Source organism: Buteo buteo, chromosome 22 (assembly GCF_964188355.1).
Source record: "Buteo buteo chromosome 22, bButBut1.hap1.1, whole genome shotgun sequence".
Lineage (NCBI taxonomy): Eukaryota > Metazoa > Chordata > Aves > Accipitriformes > Accipitridae > Buteo > Buteo buteo.
Window position 1 is genome coordinate 23863198 of NC_134192.1, and position 19017 is coordinate 23882214.

The 19017-nt window shown below is 48.9% G+C and overlaps 1 protein-coding gene across 1 annotated transcript; it reads left to right on the top strand.

Annotated features, from left to right (window-relative positions):
- Positions 1–5689: 5689 nt before the first annotated feature.
- CYSLTR1 (cysteinyl leukotriene receptor 1) lies at positions 5690–12467 on the top strand. Its single transcript, XM_075054190.1, has 2 exons — positions 5690–5703; positions 9182–12467. The coding sequence occupies exon 2, from the start codon at positions 9228–9230 to the stop codon at positions 10263–10265; it is 1038 nt and encodes a 345-aa protein (XP_074910291.1). The 5' UTR covers positions 5690–5703; positions 9182–9227; the 3' UTR covers positions 10266–12467.
- Positions 12468–19017: the final 6550 nt, after the last annotated feature.

The window sequence follows — 19017 nt, forward strand, 5'->3', positions numbered from 1 at the left end:
AGGCTACAAATTATTTAGGTGTTTGCTTGAAACTCCAGCAGTAAAGGAAGAAGCAGTCCAGTGTGCTGGATTGATATGACATTTATGACATTAAATGAAGGGCTCAACATCTTTGAGTCTGGTGTCTGACTGCAGCTGCAGGTATTTGGGTGTGGGAGGAGAAGGCAATGGAGGGTAAGTCAGTGTTAAATGGCAACGTACCTTAACCCTAAAGCATGATCAGGCTTTTTCTAGATTTGGATGGTCCCAGACCAATCTCCAAAGCCCATACCCCTAAATTGTGCCTTATCCCACTGTCCTGCGAAAAGGGAATCAGACTGATTTACAGCCTATGCATCAAATTGCTCATATTAAGCACTATCAGAACAAATCTTCAGCCTCCAGATGTCCATTAAAATTTGTGTTATTGTTAATGCATAATCACCTTTATATCAGTGAAAATCGTTCCCAGAGGCAAAAGGTATCTTATTTAGGCAAGCTCCTCTGGTGAAAGACTGAAAGAGCTGATGCCTCCGACGCAGCCACCGCTTGCACAGAGATCTGCTGACAGACGGGAAGTGCCAGCAATTAGCATCGTTAAGGTGGCTGTGAACATCTGCCGCATCACTTGGCTTTCTAAAGTGCTCTGAAACTCCCAGTGCAAAGAATCTGCAGACCGATGGCTGCTTCCTCCCCTCAGCGTGCATGTGTGTGTCCTATTAATGTAGCTAAATGACCCTGTCCAGACATATTTTGAGTCTGGTTTCCTAGTATAGCTAGAATTCCAATTGTCACTTAATTAGCCCAGACTTCTAGCGACTTTGAAGGAGAGCACAGAAATCACTTTATGTCACGTTAGGAGTGAAATGACAGGTTACAGCTCCCCTCGCCCAGTCACAAATCCTGAAGTGCAGCCCCCCTTCCCTTGCTGACGTCCATCCCTCTCCCAAAACACCCTACAACTCTCTTCCCTCTTCTTTATCTCTTCATCTCCAGCCTTCACCCCATCCCCACCCCCATCATGGAAGTTTTTAGGGGTTTCCCTCTTCTTTCAGATTCTGTCACCCCCTTATGTGTTTTTTTCACACTGAGGTCTCTCCTGTAGTTTTCTTATTTTTTGCCTACCACTGCCCCCTCATCCTCCTCTGTTTTATGTTCCTCTGACTTTACAGCTTCTTACCTTTTCTCCAGCCCTTGTTTCTTTGAGCTCCCATGTCTAAGCAGGATCTCTCCCCCCAGGACACAAGCGTGCTCTTGGCTGCTGCACGAGGCAAAACCATCCTTGATCCTGCCACCTTCCCTTAATCACTCCCCACACTTTCACCAGAGCACACCCACACTACAGACCCCAGTCCCTCTTCTCCTGACCCATCCTCAGCCTCCAAGAACAGGTTCTCACACTCCATATCAGGAACCTGGTCTTCCTAAAGCCTCACCATCCCTGTAGTCCTGCCTGGGCTAATTCTGCAAGCCCGACCGCTCTTGAGAGGTAATGTGTAACCTCATTCTCCAGACGTGATGGGGATCGCTTTGTGGGGGTCCTCTTCACACCCACTTCTCTGGCAATGCATCCAGAGGCTCCTTTGGGGAGTCCTCCCCTTCCCTTGCCCCCCTCTGGGTATCTCCCCTGTGCACGCTTGGCCTTTGTACGTGCACGTTCTTGTTGCCATCTCCTCCATCCTTTGCACTTCCCTCTCCTAATTCCTTCTCTAACCTACCCTGTATCATCTTCTTAAGACTTCAAATTGTCAGTCCCCACGACACATTGGCTCGGTCTGGACTCCAGCTTACAGGAAGGCTCTAACAAACCAAGCAGGGGAAGAAGAGCGAGGAGGTGACCTTACGTGGTGTGCGAGGGACACCACACTGATGGCATTTCCCTGCAGCACTCAGCACCAAGTGGCCTGAAGATCTTCCCCAGCACAAACTGGGGGAGCAAAGTCGCCGTCCCCAAGCATCACCAGCCGTCCCTGGGGATGGTCACCCGCAGCCCCACAGCCGAGGAGGTCTGCTTTGTCCTCTCTCAGGGTACTTGGTCTGCGTGCCATGGATCCAGCCTTTCCCTGGAGCGCAGAGGTCCCCGTGGTGCATGGAAGTGTCAGGGCCAGCCACCCTCCAGCCACCCATCGCAGAGGACAAAAGGTTTCATCCAGCTTCTCACAGCACAGATATATTCAGTGAGTGCTCCAGTCCTGCCCCTCCGGGCAGTCCATGCCTGCCCCCATCAAATACCACGTGTCTTCTTGGCCTCGTTGTATCAGTGCTGCAGTTTGACCTCTTAGCATTCTGGTGAGGAAACCCTTCCCACACGAAAACTTGGGCTCTTCTGCCAGCACATGTGGAGTGGCAGCAGTTTCCTTGACCCCACACCAACTTTAGTCTGACCTTGCAACTAGGAATCTTCCTGTTCTTGAGAGTAAAGGGCAGAAAAGAAGAAGGAACAGCAACAAAAAAAAAAAAAAGGAGAAGGAATAATAAAACTGAATAGCAAAAAGCAGAAGGAATAGCAAAAAAAAAGGTACCAAAAAAAGCAGAAGGAATGGCAGAATGAAGTAATACCAAAATGTGCACCACAACTAAAGCAAACTACAGAACTGGTTCACAGCGTAGGATATTGCAGGCGGTGCAGCTGGTTGCCCAGTCTTGGAGGACCTTGGACCTCCATCCCGGAAAGTCTTCAAGACCAGGTAAGATAAAGCCCTGAGCAAGCTTGCCTGGTCTGGTTGGAGCAGGAGGTTGGACTAGAGATCTGCTGAGGTCCCCTCCAGCCTGAACGATCCCATGATCCTACGATTTGACTGTTCCTAATAAGCTGCCAAGTGGCTCCTGGGAGACGAGCAGGCTTTTCTGTGCATGGGGTAGGCGAGGAATGCAGGAAAGGCTCTCAGGAGGGGCAGATGAGTGAGGTGTATGTACTTCTCACACACCTTCACTGTTCACAGAGAGTGCTGCAAAAGAGGAACTGCCACCTCCACAGCACCATGGCTTTGTCTGAAATGCAAGTCTGCGCGTTCTGGGTGCGAGAAGGTGCCAAGGACCCGCAATGAAAGCACAAACTGCCTGGATCCCACAGCAGAAAAACCTTCTGGGACACAACAGGGTGGACGAGATGCAAGCAAGAAGAAAGAAAAGATGACTTGGCATTGCAGCTGGAGGAAGCAGGCACAGCTGCAATGCTTGGTACTGTGAAACCTCCAGGTGGGTCTGTAATGGGTCTGTAATTCCCGTGCCAGGTGGACAAGGGCTTTGTCATTATATTCAGCCCATCTCCAAGCCTTTGCTTTCCCTACGTGATGTAAAACAGTGAAGAAAGGAGGATAAGAGCATGGTGAATAGCAGCTTGCAGTGGCTGAGTGCAGTGACACTTAAATAAAACACACGAGTACAAAACCAAAGCCGTGAAGCCCGGGCAGAACCTGCCATAACACAATCTTCAAAGAGACCATCATCCACCTGCCTCCCACGAGAGCAGACTCCAGTGTACTGTCGATCTCACTTGTGGTTCACTCCTGGAGAGCAATAATGAGGTTATTGACACGGTGGCTTTTATTTCATTCCAAGCCATTTATTTAAAAGGTTCGAGGTGGCAAAATGTGTAAGTAGTGCTCTCCAGCAGCCTTCCCCCAGCCGCTGCTCAGCTCCGCACCCTTCCAGCTCTCCCAGCGCAGCGCCTGGATGCCATCTCCCCACCTCGGCACTGATGCGGGGACACGCTCAGCCCTTTGCGCCCACATGCCTCTGGGTTGCGCTTGCTGGCCCCGTTCCCTGCCCCGGGCCAAGGCTCTGGCACTCACCCAGCTGACGCTGACCTGGGATTTACTCCCTGTTAATGCGAAAAGGAGAGTTTGGGAAGCCCTGGAGACCAGATGTCACAGCCCAACCATCCATAGGGGTTTGTTATCACCCACTGCTGTGCCAGAATTGAAGACGTAGAAGCAGCCTACAAGAAAGCAAAGAGCTGGAAGAACGTCACGAGCGATGCTCGCACCGAGCCCTTCCCTCCGAAAAGAGCCACGAGCCCATCCTGACCCACGCACGAGCAGGGGCGCGGGGTCTCCGAGGGGCTTGTGTGGGAGGCAGGGCTGGAAGTTACTGCTCTCCCTCTGCCCCAGCTCTCCCCAGCCCCTCATGCTGTGGCGGGATGCCACTTTGTGCCAGATCGGGGAGAGCGAGCCCTATAGCCGGAATGTTTCCTTCCTACACTGAGCACTCCTAAATAACAGCATGGGATGTCCTGCAGAGCAGAAAAAGGGCCGTGGACAGGAGCAGCCTTGGGGACCCTCGTGCAGGGGCATGGACAGGCAGGGAGGGGTCCCCTCGTGTGACCTCCACACCATGGAAGTGCCGTGGAAACAGGAGGACGTGGAGAGATGTACATCCCGGGAGCAGACAGCAGCATTTACAGGATCTGTTGGTTACTATCTTTTTTTTTGTGCCTGCCACTTTGGGATTTAATTCTTAATTCTGAGGAAACGTATTTACTCAGTATAGTTATTTCCCACGAGAAACTAAAGCTTTAATATTGAGTTACTACCAGAGGTCAGTTGGGATCATATGGAAGAAAATCACCTTTCTGGGGCCCGGATGAGTGTCAGAGCTATTCCTTGGCCACCGCAGCATCTCTGCATCCACCGCCTGCATGACCCTCCCATCCTGAGGAAGGGCTGGCAGAGACTTCTGCTCCTCCTGGTCCCCCGCAGGGGCACGGGGGCTGCAGGGCTGACGATGCTGCAGGGACAGACCCAACGGCTCTGCCGGGCATCAATGATCAAGATCACCCCAGCCGCACCTTTGGGAACCCCGATTCTGCAGAAGGCAGGGCGATGCCACCACTTCCCGGACAGCGTAGGGGCAATGTTTGCCCCTGAGTGCAGGAAAAAAAATCTCATTTGGTGCATATGTTGGTCCAGTGCAAGTAGAAGTCAGCACCGAGCACATTTGTGTGCAGCCTCCGTTTTTTAAATAGGTGAGCAGCAAACTGCTTGGAGGCTCGGCAGCATGTGGGTGGGGACTTTTCAGCAGCTGACTTGCCCCAAGGTGGAAGGACCTGCCTCCACCGGTGCAATTTTCAGTGCATAGTAACCAGCCAAGCACACCACGGGTTTTACTGGGGCACCTTCCCGCCCCACTGCCGGCGTGCAGCCGAGTTTGCCCCATTTGCACTTGCCCCCCCCCCCACGATGCTGTCGAACTGCCACCATTTCCCCGCTTTGGATCCCACCTGGGTGGACCGTGCAACCAGCCTGGCCGTCCTCACCCGGCTAGAGAACGCGCAAGTCTGCAGAAACTCCCCCCAAACCAGCCATCGAAACGCAGCTGGGGCAGAAAAAAAAATGGCCTTAAACTTCAGCCAGGTGGTCACCCACCCACCCACTCAGCACGGGTGTGAAAGCTGTGGCTACGCAGGTGCTTTCTTTCAGTGGGAGCACCTGGGATCAGGGATTCTCCCAGCTGGAAGAGGACACGAGTCCCGGGTGGGGGTTGTTCCTTACTGGGGGAAACGGGGCACCCACCGCCTTTGGGACCAGTGCTCCCAGTGGCTCCAGGGAGCTGGGAGGGGGGGAGCAACTGGAGGTCCCAGCTGGGTTTAGGGAAGGGAAGCGGGGGGGGGGGAACGGGGGCGGACCGGGTCCCTCCCCGGGGCTGCGGCGGGGCGCGGCCGGGCTTAAGGGCGGCGGAGGGGGGGGGCGGCTCGGGCAGAGCTCCGCGCCCGCCTCGGCTCCGGTACGTCCTCGCTGGGGTTTGCGGGTTGGGGACTGGGGGGGTAAATTGGGCTGGGGGGGATGCCCGTGGTGCCGGTGCCCCCGGGACAGGGCTGGTGGAGGAGAGCGAGAGGTTCGCGACCCGGGTTAAATACCCACGGTCAACTCGGTTATTGCTCTTTGGTGCTAATGAGGTGGGTAATTAGCGTCTGGGGCTGGCTTTGGAGTATCTCGTACCGTTCCTCTTTCGGGGACCAAAGCTGCGTTTCTTCTCGCAGAAAGGGGGGTTGTGCCCGCGAAGGGGTTTGGGGGCAGTTCTCTGCGGCTTTTCTCCCCAAAAATGTTAAATTCAGCCCGTGTCAGCGCTCCGAGCGTTCCTGGGGACGCTTTACCTCTGCGCTCGAAGGAAACGGTGCTACCTTCTTTGGCGGTGTGCTTTTTGGTTGTGTGATTAAATTTAGTGCAATCTGCTTCTGACCGACTATAAATCTAGCTGTGCAGCATGAGACTTGGAGAATAGCAGCGCAGCTCTCTGTTCTTTAGGGTTTTGCTTACTTTGGAGCACATTTCTCAGCCAGCCATCGCTCTTCCCTCCTGCTTGTGTACATTCCTAATGAGCTGAATTCACCAGCACATAAATAAATGCTTCCGTGAACCACGACTATGCAGAAATAAAAAGTGGCAGAAGTCCTATCTGTCTTTAACTCATGATGCAAACCTGGTCTAAAGCCTCAGCTAGGAAATGGTGTTTTGTGGGGTTTTTTTTGTTTTCACAGATATATTTCTAGGTGTGGAGCTCTCTTATACTTTAGCAGTCCACTTCAGTATTGTAGTCATCAGTTTTTCTTTTCTGTTTCCTTTTTGTTTTTATTAGAAATATGGTAGATAACAGATCTCCATAGTCTTTTAGACAAATACCTCGCATGGTTGTTCATTATCTGCTAACAACTTTAAGATTAGCAGCTGAAAGTTTGAAATTTAGCCCCCAAAGGAGGTAAAAAGTGTATAATCCAGCTCAATGCTACTGAAGAAGTGTGCACAAATAGGCACAAAGATTAAATAAGGAAGTTTATCTAATGAGCAAATGATGGGCTGAGACGTTTACTGATATCTCTTGGTTCTCTCTTAGGCAGGATAGCTAAACTGGGGGAAGGGAAGAGAAATCCACAGCAGCAGGAAGGCAGCAGTACCTTCTGCATTGCTGGTGCCCTCTCAAAAGGCGCACGGGAACCTGACCCAAAATGTGCTGCTGGGAGACGCAGGTTCTGCCCGCGCTGCCCAGATCCCCCAGTGCTCCTCAGCGTTTCTCCATCTGCAGCCTCTTCCCTTCTCCAAGTGTTAAATAGCATTACTGCTTCTAGGCAAAACATCTTTTTTTTTAATCTACTGAGTTGGCTGTGCAAGTCCCGTTTTCTGCTCCTTCTTCATCCTGATCATAACTGCCCGGAGATGCAGGCAGATACAAAAAGCCTCAACGTGCAAAAGACCTCACTCCAGCCTCTTGATCTTGAACATCTTGGTTGTGGTGTGGTTTGGTTTTTTTTAATGTCTGAGAAAGAAGTGATATATGATGCGTAGCACAGTGGGGTTTTGCTCAGCAGTTCTGCTTGCTAGGCATTAACCCAGCAATAGAAGTAACGGTAATAAGAGCTTCATCACCTGCGTCAGATTATCTTGACAGATAAAAACAAGGAGTGGGGATCGTGCAGCTTTCTTCAGAGAATATTGCACTACCTGCTGCTCCCAAGCAATTGATTAAAATCAGACCAATGTTACCACAAACTTAATTTTAGCCCTATCTTGGAGATTTTAAAACATTATTGGATTGTTGCTCTTTTCCTAACTTGAACCTCAAGTCTGAAGCGAAGACCTCGGGCAAGCGAGGATGCCAGCGGTGAGGGCTGAAGGCTGGATCTCTCGGCATCTCCCAGGGGACCAGGGCTCGGTCTGCTCTGCACCACTCCACCGGGGCAGCAGCTCCGTGTTGCTGGCTGGTCCTCGCAGAGGCGGCATTTGTGGGGCAGGGAGAAGACCCGGCTGCTAACTCATTGCCCCTCTCTGATGAATAGGTTATTTACAATGAGCATTGCTAAATAAGCTTCATTTATGCAAGCTGAGGTGAACTGTAAGTGATGACGTACAATGTGCTGATCTGTGGCTTTTGACAGGGGATGTTGAGTCCTGGCTGCCTCTTCTGGCCAAAGACCTCTGTGCAGTCGCACTGTCCGTCGCTCACACCCCCCCTACGTGTCCACAAATAGCCCAAGGGGAAAAAATATCCTCTCTCCTGTCAGGTTGTGCCTCCTCTCCTATCTGTGCCGCTTTGCTGATATCTGTTGAGCTTTAATGTATTTTGTGCATTGCAGATAATCAAAGGATTGTTTTAAGAGTAAAAATTGCAAATAGCTGCAACTTGACTGAAACCTAAACACCTTGAGTATCCCAGTATGGTTCTGAATTTGCAGTAAATCCCAGAGAGAGACAGAGACTCTACTTTAGTGCAGCCAGGCTATTTTTATGGATGAAAATATGTACCATTTAACATCTGTTTTAAGCATATACATGGGGTGGGTTCTCATAACCGATCTTGTCCCAGCTGTTGCCTTCATCATTCTTTTTCCCAAGTCCTGTTATTTCAGCCTGCATGTTTTCTGCAGTTCTGATCATTGGGGTTTTTCATGGTCTCAGACTGCAAGCGAGATTCTGTGTTTGAACCATCAGAAATTGAAAATTAATGGGAAAAATATGTGCGTTATTTTTCTCTTGCTTTACTTTAGGACAACCCAAATTAAGAGTGTCTGTCATGTCTCACTGCACTCAAATGAATACCAAAAGGAAATGATAAAATTTCACAAAAGGCTGGCTGAGCGGATGCAAAAACCCTCACTGGCTGTAGGGTCTGACTGCGCCGGAGAGCCCCAGACCTGCTAATGTAAATCAAAGCAATGTGCAAAAGCAAACCCAAGAAGAAATCTTTTGCTAGGGAGTTACCTGGATGGCAGAGATATCTCCAGACCAAGAGATTTGTTCCCCTTGACATGAGCCTCCCTGCAGCTTCCCCCTCCATCTGCCAGGCGCTGCAGCAGTACCTCTGCCCAGGCAGTGCCAGGGATACTGGAGCCCTGCAGCATCCTCTCTGCGACAGCAATCCTTCCTGTTCATCAGATATAATAGGTGCTATCTTTTCCACAGCTAGTAATTACACTTAATTACACTGGGAGGAGTTAGAGGTTTTTGGTAATTCGGTGGAAGAAGGATGCCACCAGTACTGAGAGCTTATGAAAATGTGCCTCTCATCTCTGCATCACTAGTTGCTGGTACCACATTAAGAAAGGTGGCTGTAGTGGATAGTTGTAGTAACACGGATCTGTGCGGATCCACATCCCTTCCTAGCTGTTCTCTCCCATATGAGAGAGATGACAGGTTTTCCTCCTATTTTATAATGGCATTTTATTTTCGTGTGCTGCTTTTCATAACTCACCTGAGTTTTTCATCCTTAGGCCCGACATTCATCGCCAGGCAGAATCGGTGCCTCAGCCAGGCAACATGACGGCACTGTTTGCTAACTTGTCGTGCCACCACTCCATCGACGACTTCCGAAACCGAGTCTATTCCACGCTCTACTCCATGATCAGCATTACGGGCTTTGTCGGCAATGGCGTTGTGCTGTACGTCCTCATAAAAACATACCGGCAGAAGACGGCCTTCCAGGTGTACATGCTGAACCTTGCTGTGTCCGACTTCCTCTGCGTGTGTACCCTGCCCCTGCGTGTCATCTACTATGTCCACAAAGGGAACTGGTTCTTCAGTGACTTCCTATGCAGGATCAGTTCGTACGCGTTGTACGTCAACCTGTATTGCAGCATATTTTTCATGACTGCGATGAGCTTCTTCCGTTGCATAGCCATTGTTTTTCCAGTCCAGAACATCAATTTGGTAACGGAGAAGAAGGCTAAGTTTGTCTGCGTCGGCATCTGGATTTTTGTCACCCTGACAAGCGCTCCCTTCCTGCGAAACGGGACATACCAATATGGCAACAAGACCAAGTGCTTTGAACCCCCAGAAGACTCTCAGAAGACAAATCTAGTTGTGATCCTGGATTTTATTGCCCTATTTGTGGGCTTCATTTTTCCATTTATTGTCATAACTATCTGCTACACAATGATCATAAGGACCTTACTGAAAAATTCCTTGAAGAAGAACCAGGCTAACCGCAAGAAGGCGGTCTGGATGATCATCATCGTGACGGCCACCTTTCTGGTGAGCTTCACCCCATACCACATCCTGCGTACGGTTCACCTCCACGTGCTGCGGCTGAAGAACGCCAGCTGCGAGGATGCCATATACCTACAGAAATCGGTCGTGGTAACGCTCCCCTTGGCAGCTTCCAACTGCTGCTTTGACCCGCTTCTCTATTTCTTCTCGGGGGGCAACTTTCGGAAGAGACTTACCACGTTTAGGAAGGCTTCTTCCTCCAGCTTAACGCAAGCCTTCAGGAAAAAGTTCTCCATAAAAGAGAAGGATGAGGAACCCTTTGGAGAAAGCCATAGGGAGAATGGAAAGGCGGCCGTGGCCCCTTCATAAGGAGGCTAGACCTTCCCCTAAGATCTCAGATGGGCAACGGAGATCTCGGAACCCTTCCAGAAGACACGATGGAGGCTTGCAAGCCTTCATCGCTATTCGATATGTAATAATAAAGGTGGACAGACCATGATTTATGCTCCTTGGTGGTACAGCCGCTGCCGGGAATGGCCAACCCCTTCCCCAGGCGCACTGCTTGGACATACGCAGCCGCTTAGGATGAAGGAGCCACCACCGCTAGCCAGCACCAGAAAACTGTTGATCTGATGATAAACTCACATAAACAAACTCTTCAAAGCCTGTATTTGGGCATCTGCTTCATTTTACAACTCTACAAAGAGCGTTAACTCTCTGAGTCAGTGGGAAATGTAAACACAGCATTTGGTGTACGCAGCACTCGGGGAAATACTGACAAATAAAGAGGGCAGAGTTTTCAGAGTCTTCAAACAGCCGCTAAATTATTTACACAGCAGAGGTCAGGATAATTCCTGCCCGGCTCCCAGCTGCTTCTGCTTTGGATTTCAGTTTTCAAGGTAATTATGTCTGTAAGACCTGCAGGGTTGGTGCCTGGGTCTGCAAATCCGGGAACTCGGGCTTCAGCCCCTCTCGCACCCCGAACGAGCAGCTCTTCAGACATGCTTTTGTGCACAGCAGATCTGCCAGCATTTTCCAAACTTCTAGAAAAATCTTGTCTGAGGGAGCAGTTTTAAAATTGCAGTATCCTAGCGTGCATTTGAAACTTATTTCGATGGGACTGGTCCTGTAAGTGATGGCTGCAGGATCCAGATTATCACTCCAGTTCTTCAGGAGGTTTTATGTAAAAGTAGAGCTCTGGATGCTCAGAGTCCAGTGCAGGATCAGGCCTGCCTTTCTGAACTATTGACCAAGGTTTTTTTTAAAAAAAAAAAAATTTAAAAAAATAAATAATGCAGAAGTCCTTTTTTAAAAATAGCTATGTATGATATTTGATCCTGTTCAAGAGTGTTCACCTCCCTCACACCCCACAGAAAAGAGACAGCCCAAGGCCCTTGGAAAGATCTCTAGGAAGACCTGGAGATCAGTCGTCTGAGTCCAGATGAGACATGAGTGAATCTGATTTTGAGTACAGTATGGTGAAAAAACAGATTGGGCTATGTTTCTGTTGTAAAGAAAAACTTCAAAATCTTGGTCAGAAGGAAACATTCCTGCGCTTTTCCAGTGACACCACAGAAAAGTAGTGCTTGCCTGCCTTTTGCTGGAGCAAAGCCCAGCCCTAGATGTGTGATACATCAAGACAAAAATAGAAAGTCTTGTAGGATGAAGACTCCTACTTGGAAAAATGGTTGATAAATGAATAGCAAGTATGTTTTGATATGGTATTTATTAAGTTACTTGATATTATCTTAAAGAAAGAAAACAGTTTTAATACTGCAGAGTAAGAGTGAGCTAAAGGAGTTTGGCTTGGGGCAGGGGTCTGCTTGAGAAATGACCTTTACAGATACGCAGAAGAGTGTAAGTTCACTCTTCATACCACAGTCTGCATATCCCTGGGTCAGCAAAAGGCACTTAGAAAAGCAAATTCACCTGCATAACAATTTATGGATGTGAATTTTCAACAAGATCCGAGACTCCTTTAGAAAATTCTAAGAATCTGTAAAGTGGAAGAGGGCTAAAAGCTGTTCGTGTAGAGGAGTGTTACAGTTCCCCCTAGTCCCACAGGAGGGCAGAGCTCCTAGTTCAAAGATGTAACTGTAGACTGCTTTGAGAAAGTGTGTGTAAGAGTTGGCTAAAAACTTCCTTTCGAGGGTTAGCATTGAGTATTATAGCTGTGTCTCCAAGCATTAAAGGCATTGTGCAACTGTAAATAGAAATCATCACGGAAAACTCAGTTTCAGAATATGTAGAAATAATGCACAAATAATTCCCAAATTTTAAAGTATTATACAGTAAAGCTATATGTATGTGTGTGTTGCAAAGCATTTTTATTGTACCAGAGGTATGCTTTTTCCTTTTTGTCTTTTTTTTTTTTTATGAGACGATGGTTATGGCAAGAGAAACAGCAGTGGTTTTTGTGCAATAGGAAAGACTATTTAAAAAAAGATTGCTGAAAATTAAATTAAAATGTTGCAAGTTAAATTTTAACAATTACTGGTTTCTGTGTCTTATTTTAAAGTCTCTGCATACAGATTACTCTTCTCTACAATACATTTTTATCTACATGCAGCACTAGAGTGTAATTTTCACGTAATAATCATTTATAATGATATAGTGAACACTCAGTTAAAAACAGCGTAGAAGTTGCTGAGGGCAGCACCTGGAGCGGGCTGAGATATCGGGGGACTCGCTGGCCCAGCTCCTCGGAGCTGGAGTTTGGTCCAGTTGAACTGGCCTTTGCTGTTGCCCAACTTCACCGGACGCAGGGCACCGTCTGGGGCTGCTGGTGCGGGGACCTGTTGGAGCCAAACCACTTCTGATGGCAACTGGGCTCTCGGTAGGTCTTGCAGAGGTGGAGCACCCCAGCAAATAGCAGCTGGGACCTCGATAAATGTGTATTTACAGATAGAAAATGCTTGCAAGACACTGGGAGGGAAGTGATGCTTTTGGTGAGGAGGATGTGTTTGGGTGTCCTTGTGCGATCACATACCACAGGGGTTCCTGCACGGAAAGGTCTGCCAAGAATGATGTTTTCTACTTAGCTTTTCCCAAAATAGGCGCAGGATATGCAGCGTCTTACGTAGTTACAAAACTCGAGTCCGTCCTGGTGAGGGGGGAGCTTTGCCATCGGCTCGGCAGAAACCCAGCTCCAGGGGCGAGGCGAGCGCGGTTGTCCCCAGCTCGTGACTTTGCCCTGTGGCACGCAGAAAAGTGCCATCCCGACAGCAAATGTTGATCGTGTTTTGCTCAGGAATAGGGACCTGGAGAGAAACACGTGCCAAGAAACAGGACCCGTCACCATCATGAGGTGAGTTAGAAATTGTGGTGTTTGTATGGGCTGTAAAAAATGACAGGAGTTGGGAAGAGGGGGACGAAGGGCCATCCTGGTACAGTGTCAGTGTCAGAAATCCGTAAAAAAGGAGGGAGGTGTTCCGTTTCTTGCTAGAAACTGGACTTTCTTCTGCTGCATCTGTTCCGATTTATGGTACAATAGTGTCCCCTAGTGCAGAGTTACTCGTGGAGCAGCTGCCTGTTGTCTAATGAGATTTCCTCTCTCTCTCTCTCTCTCTTTTTTTTTTTTTTTTTTTTTTTAAGATAGTCCAGCCTGAGCTCCTTGCTTGTAACGCTGTCCTCTTTCCTCCGGAGTTGCTCACCCTCAGTTCCTCCTCTCCCACCCCTGCCTGTATTTTATTTCATAATCTTTGGGGTTTTCCTCTCTGCCTTCCTCTTGTTTTTTCCTGGAGGGATGCTCAGGCTGGGAAGGAGCCAGCCACAGAAGGGGGTCCAGCAGCACCCAGTCCCCGCTGAGGGACCCCAGCCTCAGCACTGGTGGCGAGCAGGGTCCCTCCTCCTGCCCCGGGCTCCAACAGTACCATCTGCTTTGCCTAAAAAATGCTGTTTCTCCATTGAATGGCTGTCCCACCACGGAGCTTGGACCTGCAAATCTTTCGTTGGAAGCTGATGGTAAATACAGCCCATTGGCATCACATTGTCACGACAGAAGTCCCATCGTTTTGGCCTTAATTTGTCTGGGAAGGTTATTTCTGATAAAAGCCGGTATAGCTCTGGAAGAAACCAGCAGCCAGGTGAGCTCCCCACTGTGCCATCTGCTTGGCATAGGGCGGATAACGGTTTAGTGGGCATGGTTGATGGTTGGACTCGATGATCTTAAAGGTCTTTTCCAACCTAAATGATTCTCTGGTCCTGTGATTCTATAAAATGGTCTCGCTTGTCTCCTCCCAAAAGAAAACGAGTGGTCCCCTTCGCACAGACACAGCCCTGCTCTGAGGAGTCCCTCGGGTCCTCGGCAAGGGAACCCAGCGCCAGCGCAGCATGTGCCAGCTGGGAATATCCCAACCGAGGAGGAGGAGGAGGCATCGCCATGTGGCTGTTGATGCTAAAGAGACAGGCTATGCCTTGTGCTAACCTTTCACTTATGCATTGCCTCCTTTGGGAAATAGTAATGATTCAGTGGGTAAATTAGATAGCAGTGTCTGTGCTTGTAATGTGGTATCGTTTGTGTTTGCTCGAAGATGGAAAAATAACTGGAGCATCATAAAAATGCCCAACCAGCTGCCTTGTCATTTCTGACTGTCACTTGCTGTGCACATGTTGTCAGTCCTAAGCACTCAAAAACCTTGAATCAAGCCTTCCAAATCATGGCTTAATACTGGTTTGGATCTCTTTCTTTGCTGTTCAGTGCCTGTGCCTCTAGGGTGCAAGCAGGTAACATCTTCAGGCTTCCCTCTGCAAGCTCCACAACTAGAAGTACACTTTTTTTCCCCCAAAGCAAACCAAGAGTGAAAACTTCTGCTCTAGACCTCTGATTTTAGTCAGCGTAAGTCAAGCCACTAAGAAAGTCTACTTAGGTCTAGCGTGTGTGCATTGCAACCTTTTGAAATCATATGTGGGGCAGTGGAGGTGAGTGTATTCTATATGCTAAAGTGTGAACTGATTAATAGTATATTTACTGTCAAAAACAAGTGCTTTAACCTACTCTTCTCACTGCTGGGTTTTACGACTGTGGAGCTGCTGTGTCCCCTGAGCAGCATTCAGGGCGTGATGCCTCCCCAGGCAGAAAATAAGGGATGCTTCAAGTCAGACCGCACTCGCTCCCCTCTGACAGCCCTTGCCAGGGCAGAGGGTTCACTCCCATATGGAAGAGCAAAAAAGACCCATCTCAGCTGAAGCCTATAGCATGCAATAGTACGCACAGTCTGCAGGTGTGAGCATAAGCAAGGGTTGAAGCTGATTGTGGTTTCTCTTTTTAAAAAAATGGGGGGATCTGGGTCTTTTCCCAATGGGCTGAATAGGCACCGCCAGCTGCTTAGAGCATGAAGTGGAACAAAACTTTGAAATACAAGAGAGAAATAAATCTGCATCATGTGTTGATTGAGGCAGTAATCTTTTTTGGGCCGGGGGATTACAGCGTAGCAGATAACATTCAGATTCCTTAATGGGAAGATGGGGCAGAGAATATCCCTTAACAAACAAGAAATCCCAGTCTAGCAGATGCCCAGGACACGGTGCCTCCCAGACAGACAAAAACCTCTCCCCTTTATCTCTTCTAAGACGGGTTTCAGGATAAACTTCCGTGCAAGCAAAGAGAACCATATGGGTGCTGTTTTGTCTTCGTAGCAGGCTAAAATGTGTTTTTATTTGTGCTCGTTTTCAGAAAGGGTCCAAAGCAGCCACCTGCTGCCAGAAGCTAACCACAGACTAGATTTCTGTTTGCAAAAATAAAACAATCTTTCTGTTTCTAAGAGAACAGTACAAACCTTGGTTTCCAATAAATCCTGGCCTTGACCGCTCTGTACTCCTTTTCAGCAGCTGCTCAGTACAGGCATCCCCTCCAGCACGCACATCGCTGCCTTCCCTCGGACACGCTGCCGGGGCAGGTGCTGTACAGAGGATTTTTCAAGCAGGAATCTCTCTTGCTCTTAGCTTTTCTTTGCATTCTTCTTGAGCTACAGTAAAATCATCTGACCCTAACTGCAGGGAGAAGGGCGCTTTCTGATTTATCTTAGGCTGTGTGCCCCCAAACCCGATCAGTCAGAATTGCTGGTTAATTCTGGCAAGTTTGTGGGGAGTTTTCTCCCCACATGCATGTATCTGCTTGGACACACTCTAAATCACAGAAGATAAAGTCATATTTCTAATACTCAGTGGCATGTCTATCTTGTTTCGACCTTCAGTGGTCTTTTTTCCTCAGGCTGTAAAAATATTTCCTTCTTTCACGCTTGTGATACTATAGCAAGTAGACATTTGGGGTTTTTAACTCCACACCATTTTTGCCTGCTACGGGGCCAAATTCCAATACCACAGGCTGGGAAATTCAGAAACTATGCGTAAGATGTAACCATCTTTATTCTATAGGAACTGTCTTCATATAAAATGCTTGCAGGCTGTGAGAAGCAAACAACCCTTCAGTTTAATAAGCAATAAAGTCCAAGCGCCAGCAATAAAGAGAGATTTCCTGCTCTGAGCAAGGTGCTTTCTGCCCCCACCATCCACAGGAGCCTGGGCATATATTTGGGGGCTGGAGGGGCTCAGTGCAGCCCACGGGGTAGTTCCCACTGTCCGAATCCCCCCCCCACCAGCTGCAATAGGTTTCTGTGCACGCAGAGGCTGCAGGTCCCTTAGCAGGAGCTAATTCTCATGCTGAATCCTAATTTAGCGCCTTTTTTTTTTTCCCCATTTCCACTGCGGTCTGACATTAGAAGGAGGACTTCTTCCATATGGCAGGAGGGAGAACACTAGGCTCTTTATCCTTCATGTATGGCAGCGGAGGGTATGACCTGATTATTAGGGGAAAAAAATAAGCAGCAAAAATGAAGGAAAGTAGATCAGATTTTAAAATACCATCAGTGTAAGCAATAAAATGTCTTAGAAATGATACTGAAAGCCAACCTGAGGGATGAAGAGCCCATCCTGCTGCTCGGGGTTACAAATCCATCTCCCAGCACATGGATTGGCAAGATTGGGAACTCAACCCTGCTTCTCCCAAACTATTAATTTCAGCTCTGCGAGTGGCCACACGTACAAACAAATATTTGGAGTATTTGCAAACTTCACTTGAGGGTGAAATGTGCCCGTTTCTTTCCTGTCAATGTGGCTTCTTACGCTTCAGAGGAAGCCAGGCTGCTCTCGGAGCAAAGCAAGGACGCTTTGTTAGTTTAATAAATATATTGCAGATGGATCTTCACCAGGTTTGGGGGGGATAATGGGGAGGAGGTAGCAAAAACACCCTATTTTGGTCATTAATTAAAAGCTCCACTTCCAGGAACACTGCTGCATGCCTCTGCTAGGGATGTTGAAGACTAAACAGAGTTTGTTTTCCGTTTAGCCCATTGAAATCCCTCTATTTGTGAGGACCGTGTCTCTGTGACGCTCTGCTTGAGTTTAACTTCAAAAGGCTCCACGCAGCCCCCATGACCCCCCCTAGATAACGCCTTGCGGGATCAAGGGCAAAAGGCACAGCATTGCCCTGTGTAACCATTTCGGGAATCGGTCTCAGCACAAGGCAGGAGGTTTCTGCAGATATTTTGTCTAGCGAGCCCGTGCCGGGGGTGCTGCAAAGGGCTAACTCGAGAGCCACTCGCTTTTGCGAGCAGTTATTGCAAAAGGCGAGCGTGTGGCCTGACTCTTCTGAAGAATTGCATCTCTCCCAGGAGTCGGTCGGGGCTTTATTTCCTTTCTGAGTAACCATCTGAAACGAGACAGTCCCTACTCTCTGCCCTTTTTCCCTTCCACGTTACTCATGGCAGGAAGCCTGCCGGAGCGACAAGCACACGCTGCTTACGTGAGTGAGGGCTGAAAAATGCTACAGTGCCCTTTCACCGCTATTTTTCAAGGAAAATGGAATGAGAAGTTCCCCATAATTGGCCTTGAGCCTCTGCCTGCTGTCAGCAGCGTCTCCTCCCACACGTCTCCATGTCCTTCATCACCCCGACTCACTATGCCAGAGGTTCACAGGACTTCAGAGCCGGTTTATGTTCCTCCTCGCCCTTTTTCGGGTGCTCAGGTGGGAAGGGCATCGCTGCAGCTCCCCTACAAACCCAGAGCAGCATCCTTCACCCTCTGCGGGAAAGCTGGTGGTCCCCAGCTCCAGGCTGACCCTGGGGCAGCACCCTGCTCCCTACCTGGGCAAAGGAGACCAGCAGGGCTCTGCTTGTGCCGTCCAGCCCCCCCCGTGACAAGGTGGCCCAGCAGACCTGCCCTGGAGAAGATCCACGAGCCACGCACGAGGTCCGCTTGGTCCCGCGCTGTGCGGGATTCCAGGCGGGCAGAGGCGTTGTGCTGAATTCAGGTGGATTTTCCGCTTCGGGATGCAGCGCGATGACTCCAGTCAGGGTTAATCATATCCTGTGGTAGGAAAAACAGGCCTCAGGGATGTGAACTAATAAAACAGAGGCACTGAGAAATGGTTGCCAAAGCCCTGGGGGACAGTTCTGCACATCCTGAGGCCCTGGGTACTTTTATCTTGCGATCTGCCAGGAGCCTGTTCAAATCTGAATCGCGCTGCTACTACCAAGAGTTTGCTTTCGCTGCAATTGAAACCAAAACTAATCATTACAATCTGGGGTTGTTCTGAGGGTCAGCGAATGTTCCTGGTACATCTGCACTGCTGGCTGGTCCATAGCAGAGGATGCAGGAGCAGGTCAGTGCTGGGCAGGAGAATCGACGGCCGTAAAAAGTGGCACCAATGATTCAGCCGTGGCATCCGCCCGATTAAATTTCCAAGTACAGTAACCCTCTCCTGTGGTGGGAAGTTCTTCTGATGAAATAACCCCAGCTCCTTGCTAACATTGGATATTACACTGAGTTTATGTAAATATGAAGGCACTGATCTCAGCAGCCTCCACAGCTTCCAGCGAGGGGTGCTGAGCTCATAGCCTCCTCCATGGCCACTGACCCTGCAGCAGGGTTATATATTTTGATTTTCCCTTGTTTATTTCTACTGGATGTTTCTCTAAAACAACTGTGCTCCAACGAGGAGTGCTGTAGCAAGAGATCCCGGTTACACTTCATGCTCATAGAGGGCACGTTTCATCAGTAAAGTGACTCTCCTTAATTAGAAGGAAGTTGTGGGAGTTAATTGATAGTTACAAGGGAAAAAGTA